Below are 27,134 nucleotides of genomic sequence, written 5' to 3' on the forward strand. Positions count from 1 at the left end.
TGACCCGGTACGAAACGCAGCAAGATGGTGTCAAACGACGCGTTACCTTGGATATTGTTCACGTTAACGAAGCAACAGAAACGAGCGATGCGGTAGAAGACAATTTTGTTGTAGTCAACCACGACGAATTGTGGTCTCGTTTTGACCAAGGTTGTACGATTCGGTTACTTTGTCCACACAAACATTCGGATTCAACACATGGGTTGCTCAGTTTGTTGGAATCAGAATGGACGTGTATGATCGGTGCAAACGCCTACTTGACACCACCATCGGGGTCGCAAGGATTTGCTCCACATTACGACGACATTGAAGCCTTTTGTTTGCAGTTGGAAGGAAAGAAGCGGTGGAAAGTCTACGCCCCGTTGCAAAAGTCGGAACGCTTGCCCCGCACTAGCAGCGAAGATTATGTAGAAGCCGACTTGAGGGATGTGGAACCCGCGCTGGACGTTGTGCTCAAACCGGGAGATGTTTTGTACATGCCCCGAGGCTGGATTCATCAGGCATGCACGATCGATGGTACGGATGGTTATTCGTTGCACTTGACGGTTTCTGCCATGCAACAGTGGGCTTGGGCGGATTTAATGGAATTACTCCTACCGGAAGCCTTGCAATCGGCAGCATCTGGCGATTCCACCATGTTGCGCCAAGGACTACCACGTGGTTTTCTAAATTATATGGGTGCTATGTACGACCAAAAGGATACGGCGGAAATTCTTGAACAGAAGGCTGAGCAGGACAGGACCGCAGCGATGGACGAAACTGGAGGTGATGGCGAGGACGAATCGGGCGAGACTATAGACCACGACCATATAAAACGTAAAGAAATTCTAGTGCAGAATGAAAAGTTTCGACAAGAAGCCAAAAAGAAGATAATGAAGGTTGCGAAAGAAGCGATAGATATGCTTGACGCAGCTTGTGATCAGATTGGCAAACGATTCTTGTCTGACCGAGTACCACCCGTGCTAACACACCTGGAACGTTCAATGACGGTGCACGAATCCGACGCGAAGGTATTACCGCAAACCTTGTGTCGTATGGCCCGCCCTGGTTCCGGAAGACTCGTTCTCGAAGCAGGTAAGGCTGTGCTGTATCACTGCGCAGACAATTCTCGAGTGTATCACGAATTACCACTCAGTCCAATGGAATTCGAAATGGACGACGCACCCGCGATGGAACAGCTATTGACCACCACGGAACACGATTGGGTTCGCGTAGCTGATTTGATTCACGACAGTATCGAAGACAAGGTAGGCGTAGCGCAGGCCTTGTACGACGAAGGCATTTTATGCATCCAAACAAGCGACATGTAGAAACCAAACACAGTGTTGAACGCAAATTATTTACACGATACAATGTATAGCGCGTGAAGAAGGTCCAAACTGGTCGTGTCAAAAACAGAGTTCAATAACGCTTCCGAGTTGTCGTTGTCGTTTTATTGCCACTAGTGCTAAGAGTTGTCCGCCGAGGAGCCGTTTGGACTTCGTACCGTGACGGCATGGTGCGGGCAGCGATAACGTCGGCTAGCGAACTCCGTGGACTCGAGTGCAGCTGCTGTTGTTTTTGCTGTTGCGCAAATCTGCGCTGTCCCAATCGTTGTTTTCGGTACGATTCGTCGTCGGACCAAAAGCTACCTATTAGCACGGTCAAAAGGGCTCCGACCAATCCGCCCACCATGAGGATAATCGCGAACGCGGAAGGCGAGGCGTTTTCCTTGACGACAAGTTTTTGACGACGGTGTTTGATATAGGATTCAATCTTAGAAACCATAGTTCTGACGCGTCGACGTGTTTGGGTAATACCGAATTGCCGAAAAATCAACCGAAAGGAGCCGTCTTGAGCCACGTCCAAAAATGGTTTGACCGAAGTCAACCTCACAACGGCTTGGCCTTGTCCATCTTCGCTTTCTGCTTGGTGCTGTCGTGCTTCTTCGGAATCATCTCGCAGCACAACAGCATAGGTGATATAATTGCCTTCTGGATCGGGTCCCCGGTAAGAGCCCACGCTGCCTTTGTTTTTGTGTGTGTTCTTTTTGTTTTTGCCGGTGTTGTGTGCTTGCCTGCGTTCTTCGTTGAGATCGGGGTTGGACCCCAGGTAGACTCCGTCGTTGCTTGTTTTGACCGTTTCCGCATCAACGAGCTGCGATCGTGCAAAGGTGAGGGTGGTGGTTTTCTCCCAGCCCCGTGGAGAAATCTGCAATACACAATCCTGTGCGTGACAAGTCATCCAAAGTGAAGCGTTGTTGTAGCGCAAGGTCCGATACCCCGAGTAAATCATGAGTAGAAAAGTCAAGAGCAAGCCGTAACTGATTTTCGTCGCCGTGTCGGAATCTTTCCATTGCTTGACGAGCGGATTGGTCAAGTGAATGCTGGCTGCCGAACCATCCGGTTTCTTGTGATTGTCACGCCGAAAAAAGGGCTTGGAGTCCTGATTGGCAGAAGTCGTGGGTAGACCCAACGAGCCTCCACCTCCAGCGACACTACGTCGTAACATGCTACTCACGAAGGCAAGGAACAAAATATAACCAGAAGCAGCGCTAGAGATCTCCGTAAATTGCGATTGTCGTCGAGGGTCCAAAAAAGACACGCTGAACAGATGTGCAAACCCGAGGTGGAAACAATCTCGCCAATGGCTTGAACAAAGAAGGTTTTGTTTGACGTGTTCTGCTGTCCATCGGGCCTCCAAATTAACTTACATCATAGCTACTGTAATTACCTACGACAGCTCGGCACGGATCTCCTATACCACTTACCATACAATGTACCTACCACCTAAGTAGTAGCGTAAAGTGTGACAAGAGATCGCACAAATCAAGGGTTCGTAGGGTAGGGGGTGGGGGGGGGGGGGGGGAATACACATCAACTGTGACTTCGGATTCGTTGGAAACGTCACAACGACGGACGACAAACAGTATCGGAAGTAGCGGATATGAGCATATTGTCAGTCAACCCGCACTCGGTCTGTGCCAGTGTCGCTCTGATTTGCTCCTCACACACTGCCAATTTCACACGATGCTCCAACAAGGCAGGAACGTTACCCAGCGTACTCACAATTCACAGTTCATCGACGGAGATTTCTCTCCACTGGTGAGGTATCTTTGAGTGTGTAGTACGGAGACGGAGTGGTACAATTAACCTACCCGTATTTCAGAGACAACGTCAATTACAGTAGTACTGGTTAGCAACCGACGCAGTGTTACGATTGCAGCATTCCCATGACCAGCAGTAACTCCTTATCAACCAGGCCTTGCCAGATTTTGATCCGTTCCAAGACAGCGTTGGAACTCTTCGACGTCCCGGAACATCCGAGCGATCCGATTTCAGCGTTGCGCCCTCCTTTGCTCCAAGGACCCACGACATTTCTCAAAACTTCCCCCGACGGAGCCTTTGCTTACGTTCATATTGCTGGACACGGTATTGTCCGGATCGACTTGCGGGCGAGCAACAATGGCAGCACCGCGACGGACACCAACACCGCTCCATTCTCCATTTCCAAAGAAAATACTCCTACATTCTTGTCCGATACCGCTGCTGTCCAAATGATGGACGTGTCACCACTCGGGACGTTTCTGTTGACGTGGGAGCGATACTATGCCGACAAGAAGGAACCGAATAATTTGAAAGTCTGGAACGCGGCAGACGGCCAACTCCTCGCCGCCTTTGCCCAAAAGACGTTGAAACGGGAAGGTTGGCCCTACGTGCAGTGGACTCACAACGAAGCCTACGCCTTTCTCCACACGCCCTCCGAGATTCGCATTTATACCCCCGAGTCCCTTTTGCACAATCGCTACGTTGACAATTTGCGGATTCCGGGCATCCTCACCCTCAATCTACCCCGCACACGTATCCTTTCCAGTACGGAAGCTCACAGCGCGCCTTCCTACATGTTTACCTCCTTTTGTGGTGGTACCAAGGACAAACCCGCCCGCGCATCGTTGCACGAGTACGCGCCCGGTACAGGCACCGGATCCAGCAGCGCGGCCAATCCCTATCCAGCCTTGCTATCTAAAAGCCTATTTCAGGCCGAGGAATGCGTCACGCATTGGAACCCTGCAGGCGATACGGCTCTCTTGACAATTCAAACCTCAGTGGACGCTTCGGGTCAATCCTATTACGGATCGTCGCAGCTCTTTTTGCTCGCCAAGCATCTGCCCACGGTCCAGGCCGTGCCTCTGCCGCAAGAAGGTCCCGTACACGATGTCGCATGGATGCCTAGCCTAGACATTAACAAGCCTTCGTCTTTCCTTGTCATTGCTGGTCGCATGCCCTCACTCGCGTCGATGCATCAAGGGGCGGACGGCAAGGCGACCTTTCTGTTCGGCAGTGCTCATAGGAACGTTATTGACTGGGCACCACACGGACGCTTCGTATTACTGGGAGGCTTCGGCAATCTAAGTGGGAGTATGAGTCTGTGGGATCGCAACAAGCTCAAACTAATACCGTCGAGCAGTGCGCAGAATAGTAACGTGAACGGCACTTTGCGGGCGGACGCCGTCGTTGGACATGGCTGGGCACCCAACTCGCGTGTTTTCGCCGTTAGTACCTGCAGTCCACGGATGAACGTTGACAATGGTGTGCGTATCTTTCGATACAATGGAGACGAATTGCTCAACGTACCTTGGAAAAACGAACAGTATCGCCCAAATCAGTTATTGGAGGCGGCCTTTGTACCGGCCAAACCGCTCGTGTACCCTGATCGACCACAGACGCCCATCAAAGAAGGACGAGCGAACGATACTACTGATAGCACTTCCATCACCTCGGACACGATAAAATCGGCTACGGCGAAGCCTGCTGGTAGTGGTGGTCGCTACGTACCACCATCCATGCGCGGCCGTGCCTCAGCTGGCGGTGGGACCGGTAGCTCACTGGCCGAACGAATGCGTCGCGAAAAAGAAGGCAACCTGCAGAAGGCTGGCAAGGTCGAAGATGATAGCAAAAAGCCCAAAGCTTCGACCGTCACATCAGCTTTGACAGGACGGTCTATTCCTGGCCTGGTCATTCAATCCAAAACCAAAAGCAAGTCGGCTCTCAAGAAGGAAAAGACGAAGTTGAAACAAGCGCAACAAGACGAAGTTAACCGCAAAGTTGAAGCGCAGAAAGCCTTGCTGATGCAAGGTGAGCCAATCGCACCCGTTGACATGACAAAGACGCCCGAAGCTGTGGAGCCATCAGTAGACCCGGAAAAACGTGCTCGCAAACTCAAGAAAATGCTGAAGCAGATCGAGGAGTTAAAACAGAAAGCCATGGATACATTAAATGACGATCAACAGGCTAAGATCTCCTCGGAGCCCGAGCTTTTGGCAGAACTGGCAAGTTTAAAATTATGAATAAGGAGAAGGCAACGAACCGTATGTTTGTCACAAGAATGAAAGGGTATATATGAGTCTCTATGTGAAACAAAATTAGTCTAGGGTTTCAAAGATGTCTACATCAGTGCTTTCCTTGGACTGAGCCACCACGCTCGCCAGTGCCGTGATGTATTTTGGTCCAACTCCACAGCATCCACCAACAACACTAGCACCGGCATTGATCCACGATTTTGCCGTGGCAGCCCAACGCCCGGGAGTCACGTTGTAGTCGACTTGGCGCAAAGTATGGTTCGCGGCATTCGGTGGAGGGATGGAAAAGGCGTTAGGGTAGGCACCAACCCGAATACCCAGTGGCGACAGCACCGCGTGTAGCTCCTGAACGGCATTCAGAACCAGCTTTACGTCGCAGCAGTTGACGAGCACCACGGGTACAGTTGCAGCAGTCAAGAGCCCTTCTTCAATCAGCGCGTGTACGGCCTGAGTCAAAGTTTCTCCGGTCAGCAGATGTGGTGTTTGTGTGGCACCAGGATGGGATGCAATACAAAAACTCAGCCATACAGGTTTTTCCCGGGCTAAAGTACCGTTTGACAGCGAGTCCAGAGATTCCGCTACAGCTTTTACGAAAGATTGCATGTACTGCAGATAGAATCGAGCTTCCCGCGTAGACCCTACCGTTTCCAACAAGTACGCGTCCACCAAAGGGCTATCGCCTAAGACAGGCATGAACCAATCCAATATTGACTTTGCCGTTGCTTCATCGAACGACTGAGGTTCGTAAGATCCACACACTGGAGGAATCGAGCCGAGAATCTGCACGTGTTGACGATCGCCCTTCGCTTCAGCAGCCAAGGAGATTGCCAAGGAAAACAACCGGGGGGCGTCCTTTCGAAAACGATCCGAACCAATGTGATAAGGCACAAGCGCGTAGGTGTTTGTAGTGATTGCTGTAGAACCCGCGTTTAAAAAAGACTCGTGCACTGCGCGGACAATGTCGGGGTCTTCGTACAGCGCCAACGCCGACCATTCCGGCTGTCGAAACGGCCCCCCACGCTGTTGAATTTCCCGCCCCGTGCCTCCGTCCAAAAGTATAAAAGGACGATTGGCGTCGTTCGTATTCGCTGCAGAAGGTGTCATCGGGAAGACGAGTGCAAGGAGCTATACCTATACATAAAAGCGATGTTCTCCATTCCGCTCTACAATACGCTCCCATCACGGAGCTTTCGAGAAACACAATTTGAGAAGTTGCATCTTTTCCATTAATTGGTTTACTATCTCGAATGACGTCAAACAAGATGCCTATTGATGTTTCATTCACGCAGACGGTTTAAGGCAAGACCAAATCAAGCCAGGATGTCCATCAAAATATTTGCCCAGAGGCTGATGGCTTTTTCTGCAGCTAATTCTATCAGGCAACTCTTCAAATTCTTTTGTGAACACAAGAGACGTTGTTTTGTTTGTGCCGATCCATATTGTAGATCGTTGCAGTAGTGAATCAATTCTGATCCAGACAAAGTCATAAATCGTTCGTTTTCTTCAAGGGGGGTTTTGATCGTCTAGAAATGTTGCGTTTGACTGGTGTACTGTTCATCGCCATTGGCGCCATAGAAAAAGCCAGTGTTGAGGGCTTCGGGGTGGTACCGAAACCCTTGACCAATTCTTGTCGTTTTTCTCATGGTAAAATTCAGTCAGTACACTTTGCAAAGTTCAAGCCTTCCGTTCCGGAATACCTGGTAAATGAAAACGATGAAGGGGAGAACAGTGGAGAAGATGGCTTAAGGAATGGCGCAGAGCTGGAACAGCATACTTCAAAAACATCCGAGCCCTTGATACTACCGGAACCTCCAGTTGTAGTCGCTGAGACGCCGCATTCCATGAAAGGCGATCTTAAGCCATCGACGCAATTCGCGGCACTGGCTCCGGGAACCGTCGTACACATTCAAGTTGGAGACGTTTCTCTCGCACGCAAGGCTTGGAAAAAACGACGTCGGTCGGGATCGCCCTTGCTCGTTCCTTGCAGCGTACTGAATGTTGATCGAGCCTCTACAATCCGCTGGAATCTCATTTATATTCTAGAAAAGTTTGGACGGAGTAATGCCAGTGGTATTCGGATGACCTTGACAGAGCTTTCCTCACGACACCGGACGCATCTCAAATCGTCCCTCAGCTCGCACGCAGTGGCGCTGGGATACGAGACGCCCCGAGATATGGTGGAGGCTCTGTTCAATAAAAAAGCCCAAGACGAGTATGGTGTCAAACTCTTGGAAGCGAATCCAGAAGGCAAAAACACCAATGAAAACGGTCAACATCTAATTTTGCAGGCTCCGCTCTCAAGGTTCAAAGCTCAAAAACGTGCAAATGCGGCACCCATTTTGCAATTTTTTTCGCAACAAGGTTCAACTGTTGACACGCTCCAACACACTGGTGTTGTACGAAATCGACAGAATGGTGTGGACATGGAAGCGGGCGATAATCTATATCGTCTCCAGCCACTTTCCGCTGCTCTTAGAGTCAGCCAAGAAGACGTGGAAGCCGGTACAATTCACAACGGCAGCTTCCACGCTGCCGTTGTCTTCGACTACGACATGCACGGTGATGGAGGTGAACCGCTTCTTACCTTGTCACTCAATCCAGCCCGCAATCAAGTCCGGGATCGTCTTAAAATTAGTGATCGCAAGTACACACCGTTGGCTAATCCAAGATACATACTCAAAGAACTTACTATGGGCGATGGACCAATGGAAGGAAAAGTGCTGCGCCTTATAAAAGGAGGCGCCTTGGTTGACTGCGGTGTCGGACGCAGAGTGAACAATGCTCCGTATGAAACAGTCCGTGTCTTGGGTTACTTGCGTTACAAGGATGCAACCCCGTCGAGTGTCGGTCAATCAAGAATATCTGGTACGGTAGAAGTTTACAATAGCAACCACGATGGTGATATGGACTCATTAGATAGTGCTGATGATTTGGACGATGACGAATGGGAGGAGATTCTCTCTATAGACCACTTGGATGCCGATATTGACGAAGATCAAGAGGGCGATCAGGTCGATGATGTGACAATTCCTGAAGGCATTTTCGATGATGCAGAGGATGACGAGTTTACGAACTCTGAAGATATTACGCATATGTTTCACCAAAACGAGGACGGTTCACTAACGTATAGAGATCCGGAATCGGGAGAGACTCAGATAATTGAATTGAGCAGCGGTAACGACGAGGTCGAGTACAACGATGAGACAAGTCAGGACGATGAGGAGGATCAACCCGTCGTTTTTGCAAAACCAGGGGCTAGGTCTTTTGGTGGACGAATGATACCGGAGGGACTTTGGAACACCACACCCTCCAGACTAAAGAAGTTGCACGTCGGCGATCGCATTGATCTATACGTAAAGTCTGTGTCCAAGCAGTCGAATCGTCTTATGCTGACTATGAACGCTGACATCAAAGGCAAGAATGCCAAGCAAGTGAAGCATGAGACGGAATTCAATAAAAAGCTCTCTCGTTTAATTTCGCAGATTGGAGGCCTGCAGAAAGTTGGAGCTTTATCAGGCAAAGAAATGGATGGTGTTGTCAGGGCGTTGTCCAAGACTGGTGACTGGATTTATGTGGAACCCAGTGACGACAGTTTGCCGGTGGGGGTTGCCTTTGCTCCAAAAGCGCTTCTTGCTGACATTGCTCAAGGAGACTCTGTAAGGATACAGGTTGAAGGAGTAGATGAGGATAGAGGTCAGCTTGCTATGCAAGTGTTACGGAAATTGTAGACTAAACTATAAGCTAGACTGTCTAGTTTTACCTTCGCGCCTCTCGAACGTGTACACGTACGCAGGCATAGCGTGGGCCGAGACGATTGATCTCTGACCAGCTTCTACTGATTTGGTTGCACTAACGGTGGCATAAACAGGAAACTAAGAAATAAAATACTATACTTTGTATTTCATTTTCGTGAAGCGCCGCAGGAAAGGGCGAATAGCGTGTGTTCTGCTCGCCACAGCCTGGACAGAAGGCGTGCTTGCTGGACGTACGTTGCCGTTTGTAGCTGCTCTTCGCGCTAAGTGATATAAGAAGTTGTACATCCTTACAAAGTAGATCGAAATTGTTCGCTATGTATTCTTGCTATTCGGCAAGGCAACGCTTTTATGTACAAATGCCAACTTTCGGTTGAGCAACTCAAAAAATGTATGCGATGTATCTAGACTGGAACTGCAGTTTGATGCATTGCCACCAGCCCCTTCTGGCGACAGTAGCGATTTGTGTAAACCTGCGCTTGGCACCAATACAGCTCCCCGACGATGCGCTTCAAACGCCGTTCGACTGCTTCTTGCAGAGGAGTGTATTGTGAATCCCCTAGTCGATTTCGTCGCGTACACTCACTGACAACAGTCTTGGCCCGTTGTCGTAGATTTTTGTCGTCTGCCCTTTCCAAACACTTGAAAAGGATCTTCACAAAGATGAGAAACTGCTCACGATCCGAAAGCATCCTGCGAATCGGAGTGGATCGATACCCCTGGTACAAAGAAGGCGTCTGAGGAAGACTAGTTGAAGCAGTAGTTTGAGCCTGCATCAGTTCGTCGAGAACGGGTGGAATGCCAAGAAGTTGAATAGATGTCTCGTGTAAAACTGAGCACGAAAACTGGCCAAGTTGGTTGTCTTGTATATGTGCTTGCTCTTGATGTTGCGGCTGGTGTTGAATTTCCACCAGGGATGAGCTCTCGGCTTGGCGTAGTAAATTTGCTTGATGGATATCGTCAAAATCAACTCCATGCGAGTTCATGATTTGTGAGAGAATAAGACAACGGACTACCCAGGTCAGGCTTCTCGAGAATGCGAATGTATGTTCAGGTTCACAGTCAACCTTGTTCGGATTGGTCCGACAAGCATTGACTGTGATGAGACCTTGAAATTCGCTTCACAACCCATCCCATCAAGGTTTCTGGCTGCCAAGATTGGTGTATGTTCAAGCAAAGTTCGCATTTGTTCCCAACGAATCGAAATTTGGAAATGCCATGAGTAAAATAAAATGTCGTAGAAAATATACTTAACAAAATATAGATGATGTCACTGAGATTTTTCTGACGCATATATGAATATATCATTTGATTATTGCTTCCGACATATTCATTTTATTTAAATATGGTCACATGAATTCAGAAATCGCATTGTGACATAGCTTACGATCGAGCAGTAGCAAACGCGGGCTATGACCTTTCGACAATGGAAAGGAAACATAAAAAACGAGCTCCGGAAAGTACTAACAGCAATTGAAACAGTATTGTAAATAGACTGCCTGCGATGTATGTGCTATTTTCTCAAGCTATGTATATCGTGAAAAAGAACGGGATTCACTGTCAACCGATCCATCAAATTACCGCATTCGTAATGGTGCAGATACGATTATTTTATGGGATTATAATTGCACTTTAATTTGATCAAATACTTTGTCTACATCTCGGGAACGTAGCCAATCTCTGCCTCAGGAGTGCGTTGATGCTCCTCGAGCATTGTAGAGGCATGTGATACACAGTGCGAGTCAGACAATCTATACTATTCTCCAGAAAACTGGTTGCAAGACTATTCGCTTTTTGTCCAAAGCTTCCAGTTTGCTACGTATGTTACGTATGTCGTTTATGTAAGTCATCAATCTGAACATTAAAATAAATAACGCATTGAGGCCTGAACCTCCGCAAGTTTGTCATCAACAAGGTATTTAAAGTCCCTTACATCAGCTTGGTACTATGGGTGAAACTGCCTTTCATCGGTATTAACCGGTCGCCCCCAAGTCGAAATTTTGGACTTACAAAAAGCAAACCAAGTACTCTGTATTTCATCACACAGCAACAAAAGTAGCGAATGTATGTGTGTGCGTGTGCATCACGGCGTAGTCATTCTTTAACGTGTATGTCCATTACAGCATACTTTTCTAATATATATGTGCAAAGAGCTACGGCAAGGTGTACCATCCAAAATCAACAGGCGGACCTTGCTCGAATTGTCAAACCAAGTCGTAAGCTTACGCATCCGTCTTGATCGTCATGCAGCGAGACAAGGACTCCATCAGTATTTTTCTTCGGTTCAACATGGAAATTCGGCTCCCGTTTGCTGACAGTGTTCACAGTCTCGGAACCTCGTTGTGCTCTAGTCTTGGGCAGTTTGCAAGCCTGCCTGGACCAAAGAAGAAATCAGGTCGTCAGCGGTCGGAAAAGCTCCCTTCGAAAGCTTACTGAAGATCTCTTTGTCATTTAGATAAACTTCAAAAGCTCCCGTTTGGGTATATCGTCCAATCCACTGCGGCAGAATCAGAAACAAGAAAATGCCAATCGGCATCGCATTCTGGTTGATGGTATGATAGACACTAGGCAGTTGATTTTGAGGATAGCCCAGGAACCGAAAGATTTTTTCTCCACCCGCGACGATCCAGAAAATACCCATGAGCTGTATGACGGACATGAGGTTGGCCGCTAGTTCGATTGTCGCTGGTGGGGGGTAGTTGGCCCCCGTAATGTGCCCCCGTAATTCGGGAAACTGGTCTTCGAGGAACTTTTGCACATTCAAAAAGTTCCTCTTCATACCTCACCCGTTGCAGAACAGAATCTTTACGTGCTGCGCGGCGTCTTCCATGTTCTTGATACGAGGAGAATGCGATTTTCGCCACTGCTGTGAGAGAATGTTTGGGATAACCCGGAGCAAACGAATGGCTTTTGCGTCTCTTGCGCCAAGAAAACGAATCCATCCTAGCTTACCTCTTTCACGACGTTCCCTGTCACCGAGACCATCAAGCATGTACAAAAGATTGCCATCAAGAGCACAAGGCTCTTGCATCCTGTGAACTTATCCATCGCGTTAACCGTCATGGTCATTATGAGCTCGTGGAGCGGGCACCGCTTCTTTGGATTCGGGGTAACAGTTAAGCCTTTCTGCTCTGCCACGGGCGCTCTGGGTCGCCAACTTCGAGTACCCCGATCTATGCTGCAGGTGGAAATCGATGCAGAGTGTCTGTCGTCCGTCCAATGACCCACTTCGAAGATGGCATAGGAATCAGGCCTGATAGTTACATTTACTGTTACTGTTACTGTTACCGTTAGTTAGTTTTTTACTGTCAGCACAACGTCCGTCCAACAACGGGACCTCTTTGGGTTCAGACATTGGCACTTCTCGTGTTACGTCAGTCTCGAGACCATGGTCCCACTGGTTTCGTCGATCCGTCGTTATGGCGGGCGATGCATGCCCTACATCTTTCTGGTTCCCAAGGAGGTTGCATGCACCATCGGTTTCTTTGGAACGCACGGCTTGATCATGAGACTCTTTAATGCCATTTTAATGCTGTGTGTATTAGCGGACACATCGAGTTGTTTCGTGGCTTTTACTTCAGTCGCTGCACCAGAACGCCGTGTTCCTTCCGCCTTGTCGCTACACAAATCGGTGGAGACTCCTGAATCTGCAGCGGAAAAATCGATGGTCTTTCAACACCAAACTATCACGCGCAAAGGAATGCTCGTTCGTTCCACTGCTGTATTATCGTCGATACTATCCAACCCTTTTACAGCCAACGCTGACACTCCTACCAGCATTCAGTCGTGTCCCAAGGGCACAGGAAATTCCAAAGTCAATTGTGCTTCGACGGCCGCCGTGCGTCAAGTCGACAACTATATCGAGCCGTGGACGTACCCGTCATCCATGCCCGTAAATGAGGTTATTGCTCGCCTCAAAGGAGCCGTCAGTACAGATATACACAATACGATCGTCGAACAAAACGAAACTTATCTCAAAGTAGAGGCCGTCCGCAATTTTTCTACCGATATGGTAGAGTTCCTAGTAAATCCAGAAGATCACATTGTCACATTCATTTCCCGACAGACGGATGGTCCGGATTTTGGAGACTTTGGCGCTAATAGGAAGCGATTAAACGAGATTCGCAGAAAAGCCCGCGTCTTTGACGTCATGGGTGGGCAAGGGTACGCCCGTGAATCCGCGCTTGGCCAGCTCAAAGCGTTCTACGGATTACAAAGTGGCGCCGGCTTTGAAGACGTCATTCTTGACTTGGACAACTAAATGGAAATACAGCAACATTTGCTGCTGCCAACTGACCTAACACACTCTCAAAGTAAAAACACCAGTGCACTTGTTTCATTTTCCGCTATTAGGTTTTTAAGAGGCACATATTGAGCAGCCTTGCGTAATCTTTTTCTTGCGCTACTTGGCACGGCAACGATTGCCGACACAGGTGGAAGCATTACTACATTGGCAATCCTTGGAGCAAAAATCGTCATCGGCAGCAAAGGACAAGCCAGATGGTGTGTAGGAGACATCGTCAAATACTACTTCCACAACGTCATTTGATGCCAGACCTGCAGGCGCAATTGGTCCGAGAGAGTTCCACAAGTTGAGCCGAATTTCCACATTACCACTTGGCATACACTGGATGTAATCCGGCGTGCCAGCATCCAAGGCAAGTTGTGTTGTCAAAGAATAGCTCTGTCCTCCACCGGCCGTCGAACTCCAATCAATCCGATTTGGATTCCAGGTGAAGTCGAACTTGTGACCACCTTGATCGTAGCTCCCCGACGACCCCGAAAAAAAGCGGTACATTTGTGGGGACCCCGGAGGCTGGACAAGAAATTGAGTGTCTGCGTTGGATTCTTCGTTCCACCGGGAGATCTCCACATCCACTTCGTGATTGTAATTTTCGTGAGTTGCGTAGTCTTCGGTGTCATCCCAAGTAAACATACCCAAAACCAGCTCTTTCGGCAAAATATCAGACAAGACGACCCCCGATGCATCCTTGACGGCAATTGACTTGACGGAAAATTGGTACTTTCCATAGCCGTAGACTTCACTATTGGGAAGAAGTATGCGGACTTCGCTTGCTTGGCCGTTTTTGAACTGAAGCGAAAGATCGTCGCCATTCACGACGATATTCTCTTCCACAAAACGATTGTTACCTGGTCCACACAAGCCGTTTGAACGATCTGTTTTGACCTGTACAGTCAAATTATTCCACATTGTAAAGGAAACGCGGTCGTTCTCATCCGGAAAGCAATAAAGGACGTGCGGCAAGTTGCTGGTAGGTGCGCCCGCGGGCGGTTCTGCCGCTGTGTTGCATTGGGAGGGATCACAGTCGCGGCATTCGCGCGGAAATTCAAATCCAACACGGCGGCACGCATCCGCTTGCGTTGGGTAGACTCTGGCCATTGCAGTTGAGAGCCATTGGATGCGGGCACCACACGTGTACTGCCCCGCGAAAGTGTTCCACGCTGTTTCTGAGCAAGATTGGCAACCACAAGCGATCGTCTGATCCGGATCATCAGCGGCCTCCTTGGAAGGGATCGAGGTGAGAAGACCTGTAGGTACTTCGGTGGGAAGACTCGCTATTGGACTTGTGGGGGGTGTGGTAGGACTTTCTGTCGGAAACAGAGTTGGCCGTTTGGTTGGGATCGGAGTGGGCCATTCTGTAGAAACCGGAGTAGGCCATTCGGTAGGAACAGGAGTGGGGCGCTGGGTAGGAACGCTAGTGGGAAGCTTTGTTGGACGAGGTGTTGGGCTGCGGGTGGGGGCAGGTTGCTGCATGGGAATCGGGACGGAGGGATCGCAAGCGCCACACTCAATCGGAAACTCAAAAACCACTCGTCGACACGCATCCACTTCAGTGGGATATGCATTCGCCCGAGCTGTCTTCAGCCAGGTGATTCGTTCTCCGCAGGTATGCGCCCCTGCCTTGGTGTTCCAAATCGTGTCTGTACATGTCGACGTCGCACAACGAGCGTCGGGCTGTTCCGGATCGCCAGGAGTTATGTTGTCGAGGCTGCAAACCGAGGATACGTCACACCTTCCACATTCTGTAGGAAACTCAAAGGCTACGCGCCGACACGCTTCGACTAGATTTGGATACTGATTGGCGCGAGCCGTCGCCAGCCAATGCATTCGATCTCCACAAGAGTGTGCTCCGGCTTTGTTCTTCCAAACCGAAGTGCGGCAACCTAGGCATTCACAATCGATGGATTCGGCTACATGCCTATGCACAAGCGAAGGTGACAGTAAAGAATTACCGGTAACTTTTAGGCCAGGATCTTTCACGCCGTTGGACCAGGACACTACCACGACTGCAAATCCGACCAATAACGCGGTCGTCGAAAGGAGTAATGGTAGCCTTGCTTGCCCCGTGCGAGACTCGGATGTGAAAGGAACTTTCATCTTGCGTGCTTGTTCTAAACAATACACCTCTTCAACATTCCCCATTGTCACCACAAGATGCGACTGACTTATTTAGATTCACAACAGGCTGAAAAGTATTGACTGATTGTGAGAGTGAATCGGCTGGTCGTTTTGACTATGACCTCGTTCACCGATGTGTTTCGCTTTTCGGAAAATCAAGAAAGCTATGCCCCGCCCAATCCGTAGTCTTGTCAAATATGTTACCCGTTTAATTTTGTACTGGCTCTACGTGTTCCTCCCACAATTGCCCTTAAACTACAAAATATAGAGAGAAAGAAAAAGGTTGCGTTTCAAACGTCCAGAAGAGAATACGGTTTTTAGCTTACAGTTCGAATGGTCGGACATTGGAAGCACGGTGTGGGATGCGTTGAGACCTTATTCGTGCAGTCCCGTATGTGTTGACGAAACTCGGAGTAATGCCAGTGGTTTCCGCAGGCAGGTACATGTAATTTGTTAAGTGTAACTGTAAATGAGACTCTAATCAAGCGTGCATGAGCTGGGGAGAGGTAAGCTCACTTTGTGGTACGGTTTGGGACGCCGTCGCTACGAGAACTTTAATACCATTGTTTGGTTCAGTGTTCATAGTAATCACAATTCTGACCCTAATGAAGCTTAAGTGAGACATCTCAAGGAAGACTCTCTTCTACAGAAGGTCCAACGAGAGGTCAATCGATGTCTTCAAACGTGCCAACTACGAGTAATCGACAGTGAGCTCTGACTATGGGGAAAACAGTCCTGGATATTGTCAAACACGAACGGGCAAGATCTGTTTTCACTGTCAAATTCTTTTTCCTGACGAACACAATGGACTGCGAGGAGAAAGATAAGCATGGAACATTCCGCGGTTGGCTCAGGGATTCTTCCAAGAAGATTCTATCACCTCAATTGCTCCTTCCTGTACAGTAACGTGCGCTTCCGAACGTGATAGTTATGTCGGTCACAGTTCCAGATTCAACTGTCAGTCATGACAATTCTACTATGAACAATACCGACGCTAATCGAGACTACGAAAAGGCTGAAGAAGAACACGAGTACGATGCTGTCACGGCCCTCTTATTGAACGTGACGATCATCGGATGCCTCTTGCTCGCGTATTACGTCAAAAAGTTTCGAATTTATACATTGCCCGAGTCCGCTGGCGCTTTGCTCGTCGGTATTGCGGTGGGAGGCATCGCGCGTTTGTCCACCGACAATCTACAACTGTGGGAATTCAGTCCCGAAGTGTTTTTCTTTGTACTGCTACCGCCGATTATTTTTGAGGCGGGCTACTCGCTCAAGCGCAAAGACTTTTTTGACAACATTGGCGCCATAACTTTGTATGCTATGTTTGGAACAATCATAAGCACCTTCGTTGTAGGAGGGCTTTCCTTCTATGCTGCCCGCCTTGGTCTCATACAAAATGTGGATCACGAGAATCCGATGGAAAGCCTGCTTTTTGGTAGTCTCATTTCCGCCGTTGATCCAGTCGCCACGTTATCCATATTGGGTAGCGACGAGATTGGTTGTTCACCTCAATTATACTATCTGTGTTTTGGAGAAGCTGTCTTGAACGACGCCGTCGCCATTTCCTTATTCCACGTCTTTGCTCGTTACTACAAGCAGGACGGCCCCGAATGGAGCGAGGCCGAAATCCCTTCAGCGCTGCTCTACTTTATGACAACATCCATTCTTTCCATTGGAGTTGGGGTGGGGCTTGGACTACTGGCCAGCTTTTTGTTCAAGCACACGGAGCTCTCGAGGTATCCGAATCTTGAAACATCCTTGCTCTTTAGTTTCTGCTATCTCTGTTACGCAACCGGCGAGGCGGTAGGCCTATCCGGAATCATGGCCTTGTTTTTCCAAGGTGTGGTACTCTCACACTATAATGCCTACAATCTCTCTCCGATGGCACACGTGGCGTCCGAACAAATTTTTGCAACTCTAGCGACCATTAGTGAGACGGCCGTATTTTTGTACATGGGCATGGGAGTTTTCACGGGCCGCTTTGAGAATTACGATTTTCGCTTTGCTGTACTGGCCTTGATATTCTGCTGGCTAGGGAGAATGTTGAATATTTTCCCGTTGTCATGGTTGGCGAATCGCTGTCGAAATCGGTCCAACAAGATCCCGATCGAAATGCAGTGTGTGTTGTGGTTTGCCGGTCTGCGAGGGGCAATCGCGTTCGCGCTGGCCATGAACATGCCGGGGCCTAACAAAGATGCGTATGCCTCTGCTACATTATCGATATGTATCTTTACCACTGTTGTCTGCGGTGGTCTAACGGAGGGTATGCTCACTGCGTTTGATATGAAACAACGCCGACCCGATACGGATGGTGACGAAGGAATGGCTCTCAACCAGCTTTCGTACACTCCTACTGCCCAAGCTAGTCCAAGTCGACGGAATTACCCTCTAGCAAGGAGAGCCAGTGCCCACTTTTACCGCGGCGGAAAGCGGATATGGAAACAGCTGGATGATGAGATTTTGAAGCCCTACTTTGGTGGTTCTGACGGCATTCAATCGTCTGGTCGTGGCAGGGATGACCAACTCGGAAATTATGAATTGGGGCACATGGAAGAAGATACTGAGGAGGAGGAGGAGGAGGAGGAGGACGCAGCATTTGTAAACGGATAATGGTGTTCACTCGATTCGCATACAGTATTCCAAGTCAGTGCTCCCGTTCTTAGCTCTCAGGTTGCACACGAAGATGGAGCCAGCGAAATGACAATTGTGTTAGCCCTACTCGTATGCTCTAACGGCATTGACACTTCATAGCCTGAACGAATTTCTTGGAAATGACGGATTGAAGAATTTTGAAGCAGGAGCCGTCGAGGATGAACCTGCTTTCACGAAGACATTGTTTTCTTGAGAAATTCAGATCTAACTGTAAAGTAAGCCAAGCTCGGCGTTTTGATGTGATGTTTACATTATTCTTTTCGATTCATCCACACACTCGGAAGCATGTTATCAGGTATTCGAATGTCGTGTCGAAATGCGTTCTTTTGATGCATGTCTGTTGTGTAATGCTTGTCTCGGAACTGAAACGCGTCTTGTGGAACATGTTCGAGTAGCTCATTTCGATCCGATGCACTGTCCGTCACCCCCTTCTGATGCAGTACAGCAGTGTATAGCAGCTTACCCTTTTTCCATTCTGAGCGAAGAATTTCACACGGGAGAAAGGAGTCTTCCTTTTTAGAGTCCAAAAAGGTTCTTAAAGTACCCGCATTCCAGGCATTTTCCCAGGCACTGTCAACAAAAGCTTCGTTACATTTGAGTTCGAGATTGGGAGGGTAAGGTTTATCAAGCAATTCGAACTCGGTCCTTAGGTGCATCTCTTTGTCACCATTCATATCGTCGGCCGATATGTACGCATGGGATCCTAGCGGTGCTTCCCAGTCCTTGATATGTTGATGCCACGCTTTTTCCCAGTCATCGCCGTAATCCATAAAGACCTCCGCTCCTTCTTGGATGTCATGTGTTGCAACCAATTCCATGGCAAGCTTCGCCGTCCTGTCCTTTTCTAGTTCCTCAATCGATCCCTTTAAAAGGGCCGGCATGTGATTTCCGCGGCGTGGATCTGCCCATCGAAGGGCCACGTTGGCCAATGTCCTATTATGATTCACCAAATTGACCTGTTAACGATGAGAGAACGCATCAAAGGACACACGACAAGCAGCACTTGGATGTTGAGGCTTACCATAGGTCCGTACGGACATAAAAGCAACGTACTATTGGCATGCCCGTAACAATAGTTCAATAGGAGTTGATAGCCAGAAATCCCGAGAGCTTTATCGGGATATTTTTCTCCGTCTTCAACCCCGAGGTTGTACATTTCGAATCGTTTTCGGTCCGGAACATGGATGAGAGGAATGTGCGATACGACTGTACCGACCGGGAGATCACGCGTCGCGAAAGCTCCACGGCCGGCTTGACGAATGGTCGACACGCCAGCGACAATATGATCACCACATGTCCCATGTAAAGCTAGCCACTCTCTCGATCTCGAGCTATCCTGCAAACGAATCTCGGTCAAAGTTTGATTTTCCAGTCGCCGGAGCTCCGTCTCGTCATGGTGATGAAATGCACCAATGACTCTGGAATCTGCATAGTTGCTATAACTCACAAACTCATTCCATACTTCTGTCAGCAATGTATTCAAAGTGGGAGATTGCAACTTTGTTTTCAAGTTTTTAAATTGCTGAAACAGGTGTGTGGCCCGATCCAAGTCTTTGTAAAGAGGGATGGGACCTAGATGTCCTCGACTAGTAAACCAGTTACTTCCGTAGTCTTACAGACACCGCACAAAATTGTGAGAGACCTCCCTGTGCATATTGGCCACCATGTTGATAATGACAGTCAAATAGGAATCTTACCTACAAAGAGTTCTTCGCCTGCGGCAATATCTCTCTTGGCGGTAGAAATGCGATTGTGGTAGGTTGAAAAGGCTCCCGCACCAGGATCTCGAGATCGATGAAGTCCACAGGCGCCGTATTCGGGGTTCCACTCCTCCACATTAACTAACGGTAGGAAGGAATTTGCAGCGGAACCAAATCCAGGAGATGCAACATTTACGTCGATCAAGCCTTCGTGAATCATGCCGAGACTCACCGCGTTCCAAGTATATTCGTCCCAGAGAAATTTCCAGTCTCCGTTCTGATGATGCGGCATGTCTACAATAGGGATCGTCACGTCACCCGAAGCTTGCAGGTTCTCGTTAGACTTGAAGTCTTTTCCAGCATACATGCCGAGCCCGGCGCCTGGAATGGTTGAGGGTGCCAGCCAAATGCCACATTCCAACAAGGAGAGCGAGACGGATTCTCCCGATATGGCGTCTACTTGATACTCCTCATTCGCCAAAGTTCCTTGCGAGACAATCAGCACACATGCTGCACATGCAACGTACGCTCGATTCTGCTTGTCTACTAGCATACTGAAACGGAGACGGTGTGTTCACGACGCAAGTATAGATGATGGTGTGGAGGGAATACTATGAATGTTGCCGATCATTGCATTCGACCCTTACATACTTATTTGACTGTCGCCAACAGGGCATGCGGGCGGGCGAGCATGAATAACGATTACTGTTAATTTGTTAATTCACTTTATTATAGTAGAGTTAGTGCGCGATGATAAAAGACGATCAGCCGGCCAATGGAAATATAGCAGACTGGTGACAAACAGACATTTCACGAAATCATGACAAGGTATGAAATGGTGTTGATGTGAGTGTGAGTAATCCCGGTAGATAGTTTATTCACGGCCAGTAAGGGCGATACCAACGGCCGTCCAGCGGCAAATCGAGTAGACAACCGGACTGGTATCAAAGTCAGAAACCGAATACCAGAATTGGTTTAAATATCTATATTTGTCGAAGAATATGGATCACAAAGAATGACGCGAAAAGTATCCATTTAAAAAAAATGTTTCCTTCCGGGTTGAGAGAGAAGGGGCTTGTTGACGCATTCAAAGATGCAGATGCACAATAGACAGGCTTCGGGAATAACGGTGCTGACGCAAGCGTCACACTGATCGATTTGCTAGAAAATGTAGTCATGCGAAATACTTAGCCTCAATGAGGTTTCACTGATACTGCCACGTCTTTGCATCCCCTTGTTCTCTGATCTGCCACATCAGTTGAATTACATATTAAAAAGGAAGATTTTCATGTTCTTCGGTTCTGCCTGGGAACTGATTTCCGGGTTTTCAGCTGATTTGACGGCCTGGTCCCTCACAAAATGCGTCCAGAAGATCCTTAGGGTCTGGTTTTCTCATCCGTGTCACGTATAATTCGCTTCTCCCCGCAATGTGCAACGCCAAGTCTGCAATGAACAACATCCTTCACGGACCAGCATCAGAGGCGCTAGAACGCACCACCAAGCGAAGGCGAATAGGAAGCCAAAACCAGAGTATGCCACCTGCTGCTGATCCGTTTTCCTCGGAAGACTTGTTTCAGTCCGTCACGTCTGCATCCGACGAAGGATTCCCTTCCATCGGATGGAACTTTGACGATGATGAAACCGACTTAGAACCATTTATGGCAACGACCGGTGACAACTTTCGACATCGAATCAAAGGAACTAAACGCGAACGTGGAGGTCTCCTCAGGTGCAAATCTTTCAGACAAGGCCTTTCCGGGATCGCCTTGGAAGAGCATTTCTGTAGTACGTCGAAGTCCTTGGAAACATGCGATACTTTGCAAGTATGCAACGAAAGAGAAAGCTCTCTCTGTGTAACAAAAAATCTTCCCCATGTTCCGTTCGGATCGGCGCTGCATGGCCATCGATTTCGCGACCTTTCTGCAACCAGCTTGATAAGGAAAGAAGGTCCGAAGCCACACGCTCTCTGCCCCCTTGCCTGATTTTCTCGAGGAGACTGTTGCCGCATCAACGTTCTTCCCCAGCTACTGTACAAGCATTTTAAAAAACTAATGCTATGATTTTGCGAATACACGTATTGCTGCGAGGCGACAAAACTTGGTTGGTGATGCATCGCTGTTATAGATTTCATCGAGCGGAAAGTCCTTTCTAACGGTAGATCTGTACCACCAATTATCTAGAAAGACGAGTTTTTTGCAACGCTGTATTCACGATTTGGACAAATTCATTGGGTGCTTACATTAGAGCGTCGCTGGACCTAACTGTTGCGTTTCCTGACGCAGCCATCTGTGCACCTTTCCTCATTGCATTTGGAAGAAAACCCAGAGCATGACTCTAAAAGATTACCCAAAATTATTGCATTGTTGTTGACTGTGAAACGGGTCAGGTTTACAAAAAAAATGTAAACATTTAAAAAGAAGCGCATCCAGCAACTTCTGAGAGCGGCAAATTCGTTGGGAATAGCACGGTGATCTTCAGACATTGTACAAAAGGAAAGAGTACGGAATGCAGGTGACCATCCATTTACATAATGTGTTGGCACGCAATAATATAAACGTTCATTGGCCTCTCCTACTACCTAGTGTCATGTCTGCCGGCCGTAGGTAGGGTGGATCCTCCTTGAGAATAGAAGTAGACTGTCAATAAACACTAGCTAGAGGAGCGTCGTTAATTTTTACCAAAGTGTTTTGCTAATATTCGCAGTTAGACTCACTCTGAAAAAGAACCCGCTTGATTGTCAACACCCTTTAGAAAAAAACAAAATGATATCTCGAAGGCTACATCGATACTCTGGAAAATCTGGTTTGTAATTTCTTGACCGGTCGATTAGCCATCGCTTCACTCGTATGTGATACAAATTCTTCATCTTTGACTGTGAGGCAAAATCTTGAGACAAATTTCTTAGTTTGTGGATGCACTGAGGTAGTTATTCATGTTTGCAACAGAAAGCATTATTGCGAACCACCAATCCTTGCAAGAGCTAGATAGCATACGCATGATTCAACTAGAGAGCCGCTCCCACCGGGAATCTGAATAGGTATTCTCTGTCAGCGTATGGATTTCCTCGTCCATGTTACGTATATGAAAATCCTGCCCCCGAGCGACAAATGGAAGAAATATCTACATAGGGACGACCGAATCAAGGAACAACTCTGTGCCGTACGCAAGCCAATAGATGGCAGCGTAAAAGCTGCGCGGAACAACAAGGTTTTCTTCATGCAAATAAGGTGCGTTCTGCCAACGGGTTAGTTCGTTGCCAGAAGGTCTCTGAACAGTCAGCGCCAAATTGACAAATGTAAATGGATAGATAGTCTAATCCATAGGAGGCTGAAACGGGACCCAAACACAGAAACCAGGAAAAGATCTTCAGTTTCTGTAATGGTAATCTATGTGTCTCGTTCGTTCTTTGAGTGCAATCATTTCTGAAAACTTCTAGTGTAAATTGTAGCTATTGCATTTCAAATGGAAACATTTCAAGAAATTGACATGTGAGTTCTTTCTGAGATTTCAGATTTAGTCAATCATTTACTGTAAAGCAGACACTAGTAAAAAGTGAAGGAAGAGCATGTTGCCCCAGTGTCAGCAAAATCGGAAGAAGTACATTCGGAAAAACTGGTTCTGTATTAAGCAGTCCCGGTTCTTCCAAGAAAATATGAATTCACTAGGGAGAGTAACATTGCTGTGTAGAAACATATCCAATGAAGCTCGCGTGCCTGAAACTTATATACGCTGATCTGACAATGAAAGAACATTTCACTGGTAAAATACAAAAATACATAAAAAGGTTCCTGCATTTGAAGGCCCTACAGGAGATCCCGGTTCTTGACAGCCACCAGATGCCGATGACATTCTGTAATCAACAGTATTGTTTCTACGGAGGGCAGATGTAGGGTGGAGAAGAGCTGGCGAAGTGGCTGTGTAGAAAACCACGAAAGCTGTACTGTCTGAAACTCTGACAACTCACCGGAGAATGAATATTTTACCGGTAGAATCCAAAAAGGCTTTGCGTAACCTCCTGCCTTCACATCAGTCTCATAAATCATAAAGTTGACACGAGATCCGCTAGAGCTATCTTTACAAGATCGATTTTTACCAAGTCAAGATGGGGGAACCCAGCTCAAAGACTCTTCCGCGCGCACCCGAGGCTGAAGTCCAAGACGACAACATCGAAGACGGCAACGGTAACCTAAACAAGGAAACAACGGGGACTTCGGATAGCGACACCGATCGCGAGTTTGATGTCGACAAGTACCCAGTCCGAGAATGGGAGTTTGTCATCCCGGGCTTTCGGGATCCCATTTCTATCAATCCGGTGGTATCGGCAATTGGTGTGATAGTCCTTTGGGGCTTGGCGATCTGGTGTATGGGTAAGTCAACATTTGTGTCGTTTGGGAGATTGCGATGAGGGTTCTGGTTCAAGTTGTTCATCTATGCATACGTAAATGGAATCAGAGTGTTTTGTTTACTTTTAATCTTGTTTGCAAGAAGGCCCTCAAAAAATTTGATACGTCTGTAACGGATTCGCGCCGATTACTGACTACGGAAGAATCCGCTTAAGTCGTTCTGTTACCTGCCGCAATGTACTGTAAGCATCACTTGCAATCTCATGAACAATTTCTTTTTGTGCTTAAACAGTTGATCCTGATGGCTCTCGTGAGACTCTTGTGGGATGGCGTGGAGATGTTACTCTCTACTTCAGCTGGCTGTTTATGGGATCAAAAGCCATCTTTTTTTTCTACCTCATCTACGTCGTCTTCAAGTACGGTCACGTCAAGTTAGGTCGACAAGACGAGCCCCCCGAGTTCTCGACTGGCGCCTACTTTGCCATGATTTTCGCCGCCGGTGTAGCCGTCGGTCTATTTGTCTTTGGAGTAGCCGAACCTCTCTGGCATCAAGAAAGTCACTACTACGCCAACGCCGGATACCGCTCGCAGGACGAGATTGACATGTTTGCCCTCAACATGACAGTTGCCAACTGGGGCATTTCCGGTTGGGCGCCGTACTTGATTGTGGCTGTCGCCATGGGATTGGCAGGACATCGCTTCAACTTGCCCATGACATTCCGCTCGTGCTTTTACCCCATTCTGGGTCAGTACACGTGGGGCTGGATTGGTGATTTGATTGATGGCTTTGCTATTGTTGTGACTGTTGCCGGTACGTGCAACAACCATAGCACCCTGTCGATATGTTTTCTGACCCACGAAGACATGATTCTCACTATGCGTTTGGTTATCTAATATTATTCACGCTAGGCGTTTGTACCAGTCTCGGACTTGGCGCAATTCAAATCGTTGTCGGATTCCAGTACCTTGGATGGGTCAAAGACGATATCACCCAGGACGAGGTGTCTCGTGTCCAGAACGCAACCATTTGGGTCATCACTGTCATTGCAACGGCAAGTGTGATATCTGGATTGAATGCTGGTATTCGTATCCTGTCTACCATTGCTTTCATGCTGGGCTTGGTGTTGCTCTTCCTCGTTTTCGTAATGGATGATACAAAGTACCTTCTTAACCTGCAAGTTCAAGAAGTTGGCTACTACTTGCAGCATTCTATCTTTCAGCTGAACTTCTGGACAGACGCTTTTGGGCAGATCCGTGAGGGTGGCGGTCGCGCTGTGGACGGTGCAGCCGCCGCTGCCTGGTGGATGGATGCATGGATGATCTTCTACCAAGCCTGGTGGTAAGTGTGTTCTTTTCAGTTCAGACGTTGTGGAAGATCCTGTTTACACATAACAATTTCACGGTCATCTCACTCATAGACTCTTCTACATTTTACAGGGTATCGTGGTCGGCTTTTGTCGGTCTTTTTGTTGCCCGCATTTCCCGAGGACGCACCGTTTCTGAAGTTATCATCTACAGTCTGGTCGCTCCCGTCGCCTACTGTATCATTTGGTTTAGTATTTGGGGAGGAGTCGGTCTACGCCAAGCCCGTCAGGGTCGGGAACTGGAAGCGCTCGGAGGCACCCTGTTCAACGACACCGAACACTTTCTGGTGCCTGGCAGTACCAACTGCTACGATGTCCCGCAAGAGACGTTGTCCCAAGATGGTACTGTTGTGTTTGAGAACCATCTTCTGGGAGTGACCCCTGTTTGTCAGTTTGATTCTTCCCAGTCTAATACGGCTGCCTTCAATGTGCTATACTCTTTCAGCTTCCCGGACTCCTTTGATACCGGCTTTGGACCTACTTTGTCGGTGTTGTTTATCATTTCTCTGGCCATTTATTTTGCGACGAGCTCGGATTCCGGATCTTTGATTGTGGACCATTTGGCGTCGAATGGTCGCAAGAACCACCACTGGATCCAGCGCCTCTTCTGGGCCGTGACGGAGGGTGCGGTTGCCACGGCTCTGCTTTCTGCCGGAGGTGAACAAGCCCTTCAGGCTGTGCAGGCCGCGTCGATTGTGTGCGGGCTACCTTTCTGCTTCATGCTCTGCTACCTTTTGCAATCCATCGAACTATTTTGTCGTGAGGCCTTGATTGTTGGCGACGGGCAAGACTACCGCATCCCTGCCCAGTCTACGTTTTCGGTCCCAATTTATGGCGGGATCTTCAACAACATGGAGTTTTTGACCAGCGCTGGGTCCGTGAACCCCAAGCGCATTGAGCTTGGTATGGACAAGGCAACCACATTCCACGTCGTCGAATTTATTAAGGGCCTCTTTGTCCCCTTTGTTTCCTTACACAAGGTCTTGAGCGATGCGTACCCGCGTAACTCTCTGTCGAATACGGCGGTAACTGCCGTTTACACTGTTTGCTACTATATGTGGATTGGTATATTCGCGTCTCTCGGATCGAAAGAAGGCTTGATCGGCTGGGGATGGCTACTGTTCTTTGCGTGTGCGTGCATCTTGGGCTCAGTGCGCGGTGGATTCCGTGCTCGCTACAATGTGCGTAGCAATATTCTTGGCGACTACATGGCGTCTCTGTTTTTCTGGCCCCAAGTGTTCACGCAAATGCGTCAGCACTGCGTGGAACTCAACTTGCCCCAAGACCACGGCGACCTTCCCTCGGAAAAAGAAAAGAAGCTGGACGGCTCCGATTCCGACGAAGTTGCTGCGTAGGTAGCGAGTTCCTCTATATGTTGTGGTGACAGGGAATGTGTTCTGTGGGTGGCAATGCCGCTCCCAAAAATTGAAAAGGTGTGTATGCCATCTGGCTTCTTTTTATCGTCTTTTCAAATCTGTCATTCACATTTCGTTAAAAGCAATTATTAATAGTAGTTCTCTCTTTGGCTTGAAATTCCAGTTTTTATCCTCGGTGGGTTTTA

The 27,134-nt window shown here is 48.2% G+C and overlaps 12 protein-coding genes across 12 annotated transcripts; 7 read left to right on the forward strand and 5 right to left on the reverse strand.

The window, feature by feature from the left end:
• Positions 1–128: 128 nt before the first annotated feature.
• PHATRDRAFT_14981 (predicted protein) lies at positions 129–1,310 on the forward strand (the record flags this gene model as incomplete). Its single annotated transcript, XM_002182729.1, has 2 exons — positions 129–765; positions 892–1,310. Coding segments are annotated over 2 exons (1,056 nt in total), but the record flags the coding sequence as incomplete, so codon positions are not given.
• Positions 1,311–1,401: 91 nt separating this feature from the next.
• PHATRDRAFT_48305 (predicted protein) lies at positions 1,402–2,640 on the reverse strand (the record flags this gene model as incomplete). The annotated part of the gene is made up of 1 exon (XM_002182855.1): positions 1,402–2,640. The coding sequence occupies exon 1, from the start codon at positions 2,488–2,490 to the stop codon at positions 1,402–1,404; it is 1,089 nt and encodes a 362-aa protein (XP_002182891.1). The 5' UTR covers positions 2,491–2,640.
• Positions 2,641–2,999: 359 nt separating this feature from the next.
• PHATRDRAFT_48306 (predicted protein) lies at positions 3,000–5,326 on the forward strand (the record flags this gene model as incomplete). The annotated part of the gene is made up of 1 exon (XM_002182730.1): positions 3,000–5,326. Exon 1 carries the CDS (start codon positions 3,212–3,214, stop codon positions 5,324–5,326), a length of 2,115 nt encoding a protein of 704 aa, XP_002182766.1. The 5' UTR covers positions 3,000–3,211.
• A 41-nt stretch (positions 5,327–5,367) lies between these two features.
• Positions 5,368–6,492, reverse strand: PHATRDRAFT_48307 (predicted protein). The gene has a single exon (XM_002182856.1). The coding sequence runs from the start codon at positions 6,440–6,442 to the stop codon at positions 5,402–5,404; it is 1,041 nt and encodes a 346-aa protein (XP_002182892.1). The 5' UTR covers positions 6,443–6,492; the 3' UTR covers positions 5,368–5,401.
• Positions 6,493–6,721: 229 nt separating this feature from the next.
• PHATRDRAFT_48308 (predicted protein) lies at positions 6,722–9,163 on the forward strand (the record flags this gene model as incomplete). The annotated part of the gene is made up of 2 exons (XM_002182731.1): positions 6,722–9,031; positions 9,093–9,163. The coding sequence occupies exons 1-2, from the start codon at positions 6,868–6,870 to the stop codon at positions 9,161–9,163; spliced, it is 2,235 nt and encodes a 744-aa protein (XP_002182767.1). The 5' UTR covers positions 6,722–6,867.
• Positions 9,164–9,388: 225 nt separating this feature from the next.
• Positions 9,389–10,076, reverse strand: PHATRDRAFT_48309 (predicted protein; the record flags this gene model as incomplete). Its single annotated transcript, XM_002182857.1, has 1 exon — positions 9,389–10,076. One exon carries the CDS (start codon positions 10,074–10,076, stop codon positions 9,495–9,497), a length of 582 nt encoding a protein of 193 aa, XP_002182893.1. The 3' UTR covers positions 9,389–9,494.
• A 1,127-nt stretch (positions 10,077–11,203) lies between these two features.
• Positions 11,204–11,869, reverse strand: PHATRDRAFT_48310 (predicted protein; the record flags this gene model as incomplete). Its single annotated transcript, XM_002182858.1, has 1 exon — positions 11,204–11,869. One exon carries the CDS (start codon positions 11,867–11,869, stop codon positions 11,438–11,440), a length of 432 nt encoding a protein of 143 aa, XP_002182894.1. The 3' UTR covers positions 11,204–11,437.
• A 282-nt stretch (positions 11,870–12,151) lies between these two features.
• Positions 12,152–13,351, forward strand: PHATRDRAFT_38736 (predicted protein; the record flags this gene model as incomplete). The annotated part of the gene is made up of 2 exons (XM_002182732.1): positions 12,152–12,274; positions 12,389–13,351. 2 exons carry the CDS (start codon positions 12,152–12,154, stop codon positions 13,349–13,351), a joined length of 1,086 nt encoding a protein of 361 aa, XP_002182768.1.
• A 67-nt stretch (positions 13,352–13,418) lies between these two features.
• On the forward strand, positions 13,419–17,803 carry PHATRDRAFT_22353 (predicted protein; the record flags this gene model as incomplete). The annotated part of the gene is made up of 2 exons (XM_002182733.1): positions 13,419–15,425; positions 16,544–17,803. Coding segments are annotated over exons 1-2 (1,392 nt in total), but the record flags the coding sequence as incomplete, so codon positions are not given.
• A 590-nt stretch (positions 17,804–18,393) lies between these two features.
• PHATRDRAFT_48313 (predicted protein) lies at positions 18,394–20,466 on the reverse strand. Its single transcript, XM_002182859.1, has 3 exons — positions 19,864–20,466; positions 19,188–19,777; positions 18,394–19,122 (listed from the first exon to the last, which is right to left on the reverse strand). Exons 1-3 carry the CDS (start codon positions 20,417–20,419, stop codon positions 18,418–18,420), a joined length of 1,851 nt encoding a protein of 616 aa, XP_002182895.1. The 5' UTR covers positions 20,420–20,466; the 3' UTR covers positions 18,394–18,417.
• Positions 20,467–21,234: 768 nt separating this feature from the next.
• Positions 21,235–21,932, forward strand: PHATRDRAFT_48314 (predicted protein). Its single transcript, XM_002182734.1, has one exon. The coding sequence runs from the start codon at positions 21,294–21,296 to the stop codon at positions 21,846–21,848; it is 555 nt and encodes a 184-aa protein (XP_002182770.1). The 5' UTR covers positions 21,235–21,293; the 3' UTR covers positions 21,849–21,932.
• Positions 21,933–23,914: 1,982 nt separating this feature from the next.
• PHATRDRAFT_48315 (predicted protein) lies at positions 23,915–27,103 on the forward strand. Its single transcript, XM_002182735.1, has 5 exons — positions 23,915–24,233; positions 24,502–25,020; positions 25,119–25,548; positions 25,647–27,006; positions 27,072–27,103. The coding sequence occupies exons 1-4, from the start codon at positions 23,969–23,971 to the stop codon at positions 26,926–26,928; spliced, it is 2,496 nt and encodes an 831-aa protein (XP_002182771.1). The 5' UTR covers positions 23,915–23,968; the 3' UTR covers positions 26,929–27,006; positions 27,072–27,103.
• Positions 27,104–27,134: the final 31 nt, after the last annotated feature.

This window comes from Phaeodactylum tricornutum, chromosome 17 (genome assembly GCF_000150955.2).
Source record: "Phaeodactylum tricornutum CCAP 1055/1 chromosome 17, whole genome shotgun sequence".
Taxonomy (NCBI): domain Eukaryota; phylum Bacillariophyta; class Bacillariophyceae; order Surirellales; family Neidiaceae; genus Phaeodactylum; species Phaeodactylum tricornutum.

Coding starts and splice junctions, on each gene's coding strand:
- PHATRDRAFT_48307 (XM_002182856.1), bottom strand. CDS start 6,442: ATGACACCTTCTGCAGCGAATACGAACGACGCCAATCGTCCTTTTATA.
- PHATRDRAFT_48313 (XM_002182859.1), bottom strand. CDS start 20,419: ATGCTAGTAGACAAGCAGAATCGAGCGTACGTTGCATGTGCAGCATGT. Junction 19,778..19,863: donor AGGCGAAGAACTCTTTGTAG/GTAAGATTCCTA, acceptor GGTGTCTGTAAG/ACTACGGAAGTAACTGGTTT. Junction 19,123..19,187: donor TATGTCCGTACGGACCTATG/GTAAGCCTCAAC, acceptor CATCGTTAACAG/GTCAATTTGGTGAATCATAA.
- PHATRDRAFT_48314 (XM_002182734.1), top strand. CDS start 21,294: ATGTGCAACGCCAAGTCTGCAATGAACAACATCCTTCACGGACCAGCA.
- PHATRDRAFT_48315 (XM_002182735.1), top strand. CDS start 23,969: ATGGGGGAACCCAGCTCAAAGACTCTTCCGCGCGCACCCGAGGCTGAA. Junction 24,234..24,501: donor CTTGGCGATCTGGTGTATGG/GTAAGTCAACAT, acceptor GTGCTTAAACAG/TTGATCCTGATGGCTCTCGT. Junction 25,021..25,118: donor TATTGTTGTGACTGTTGCCG/GTACGTGCAACA, acceptor TATTCACGCTAG/GCGTTTGTACCAGTCTCGGA.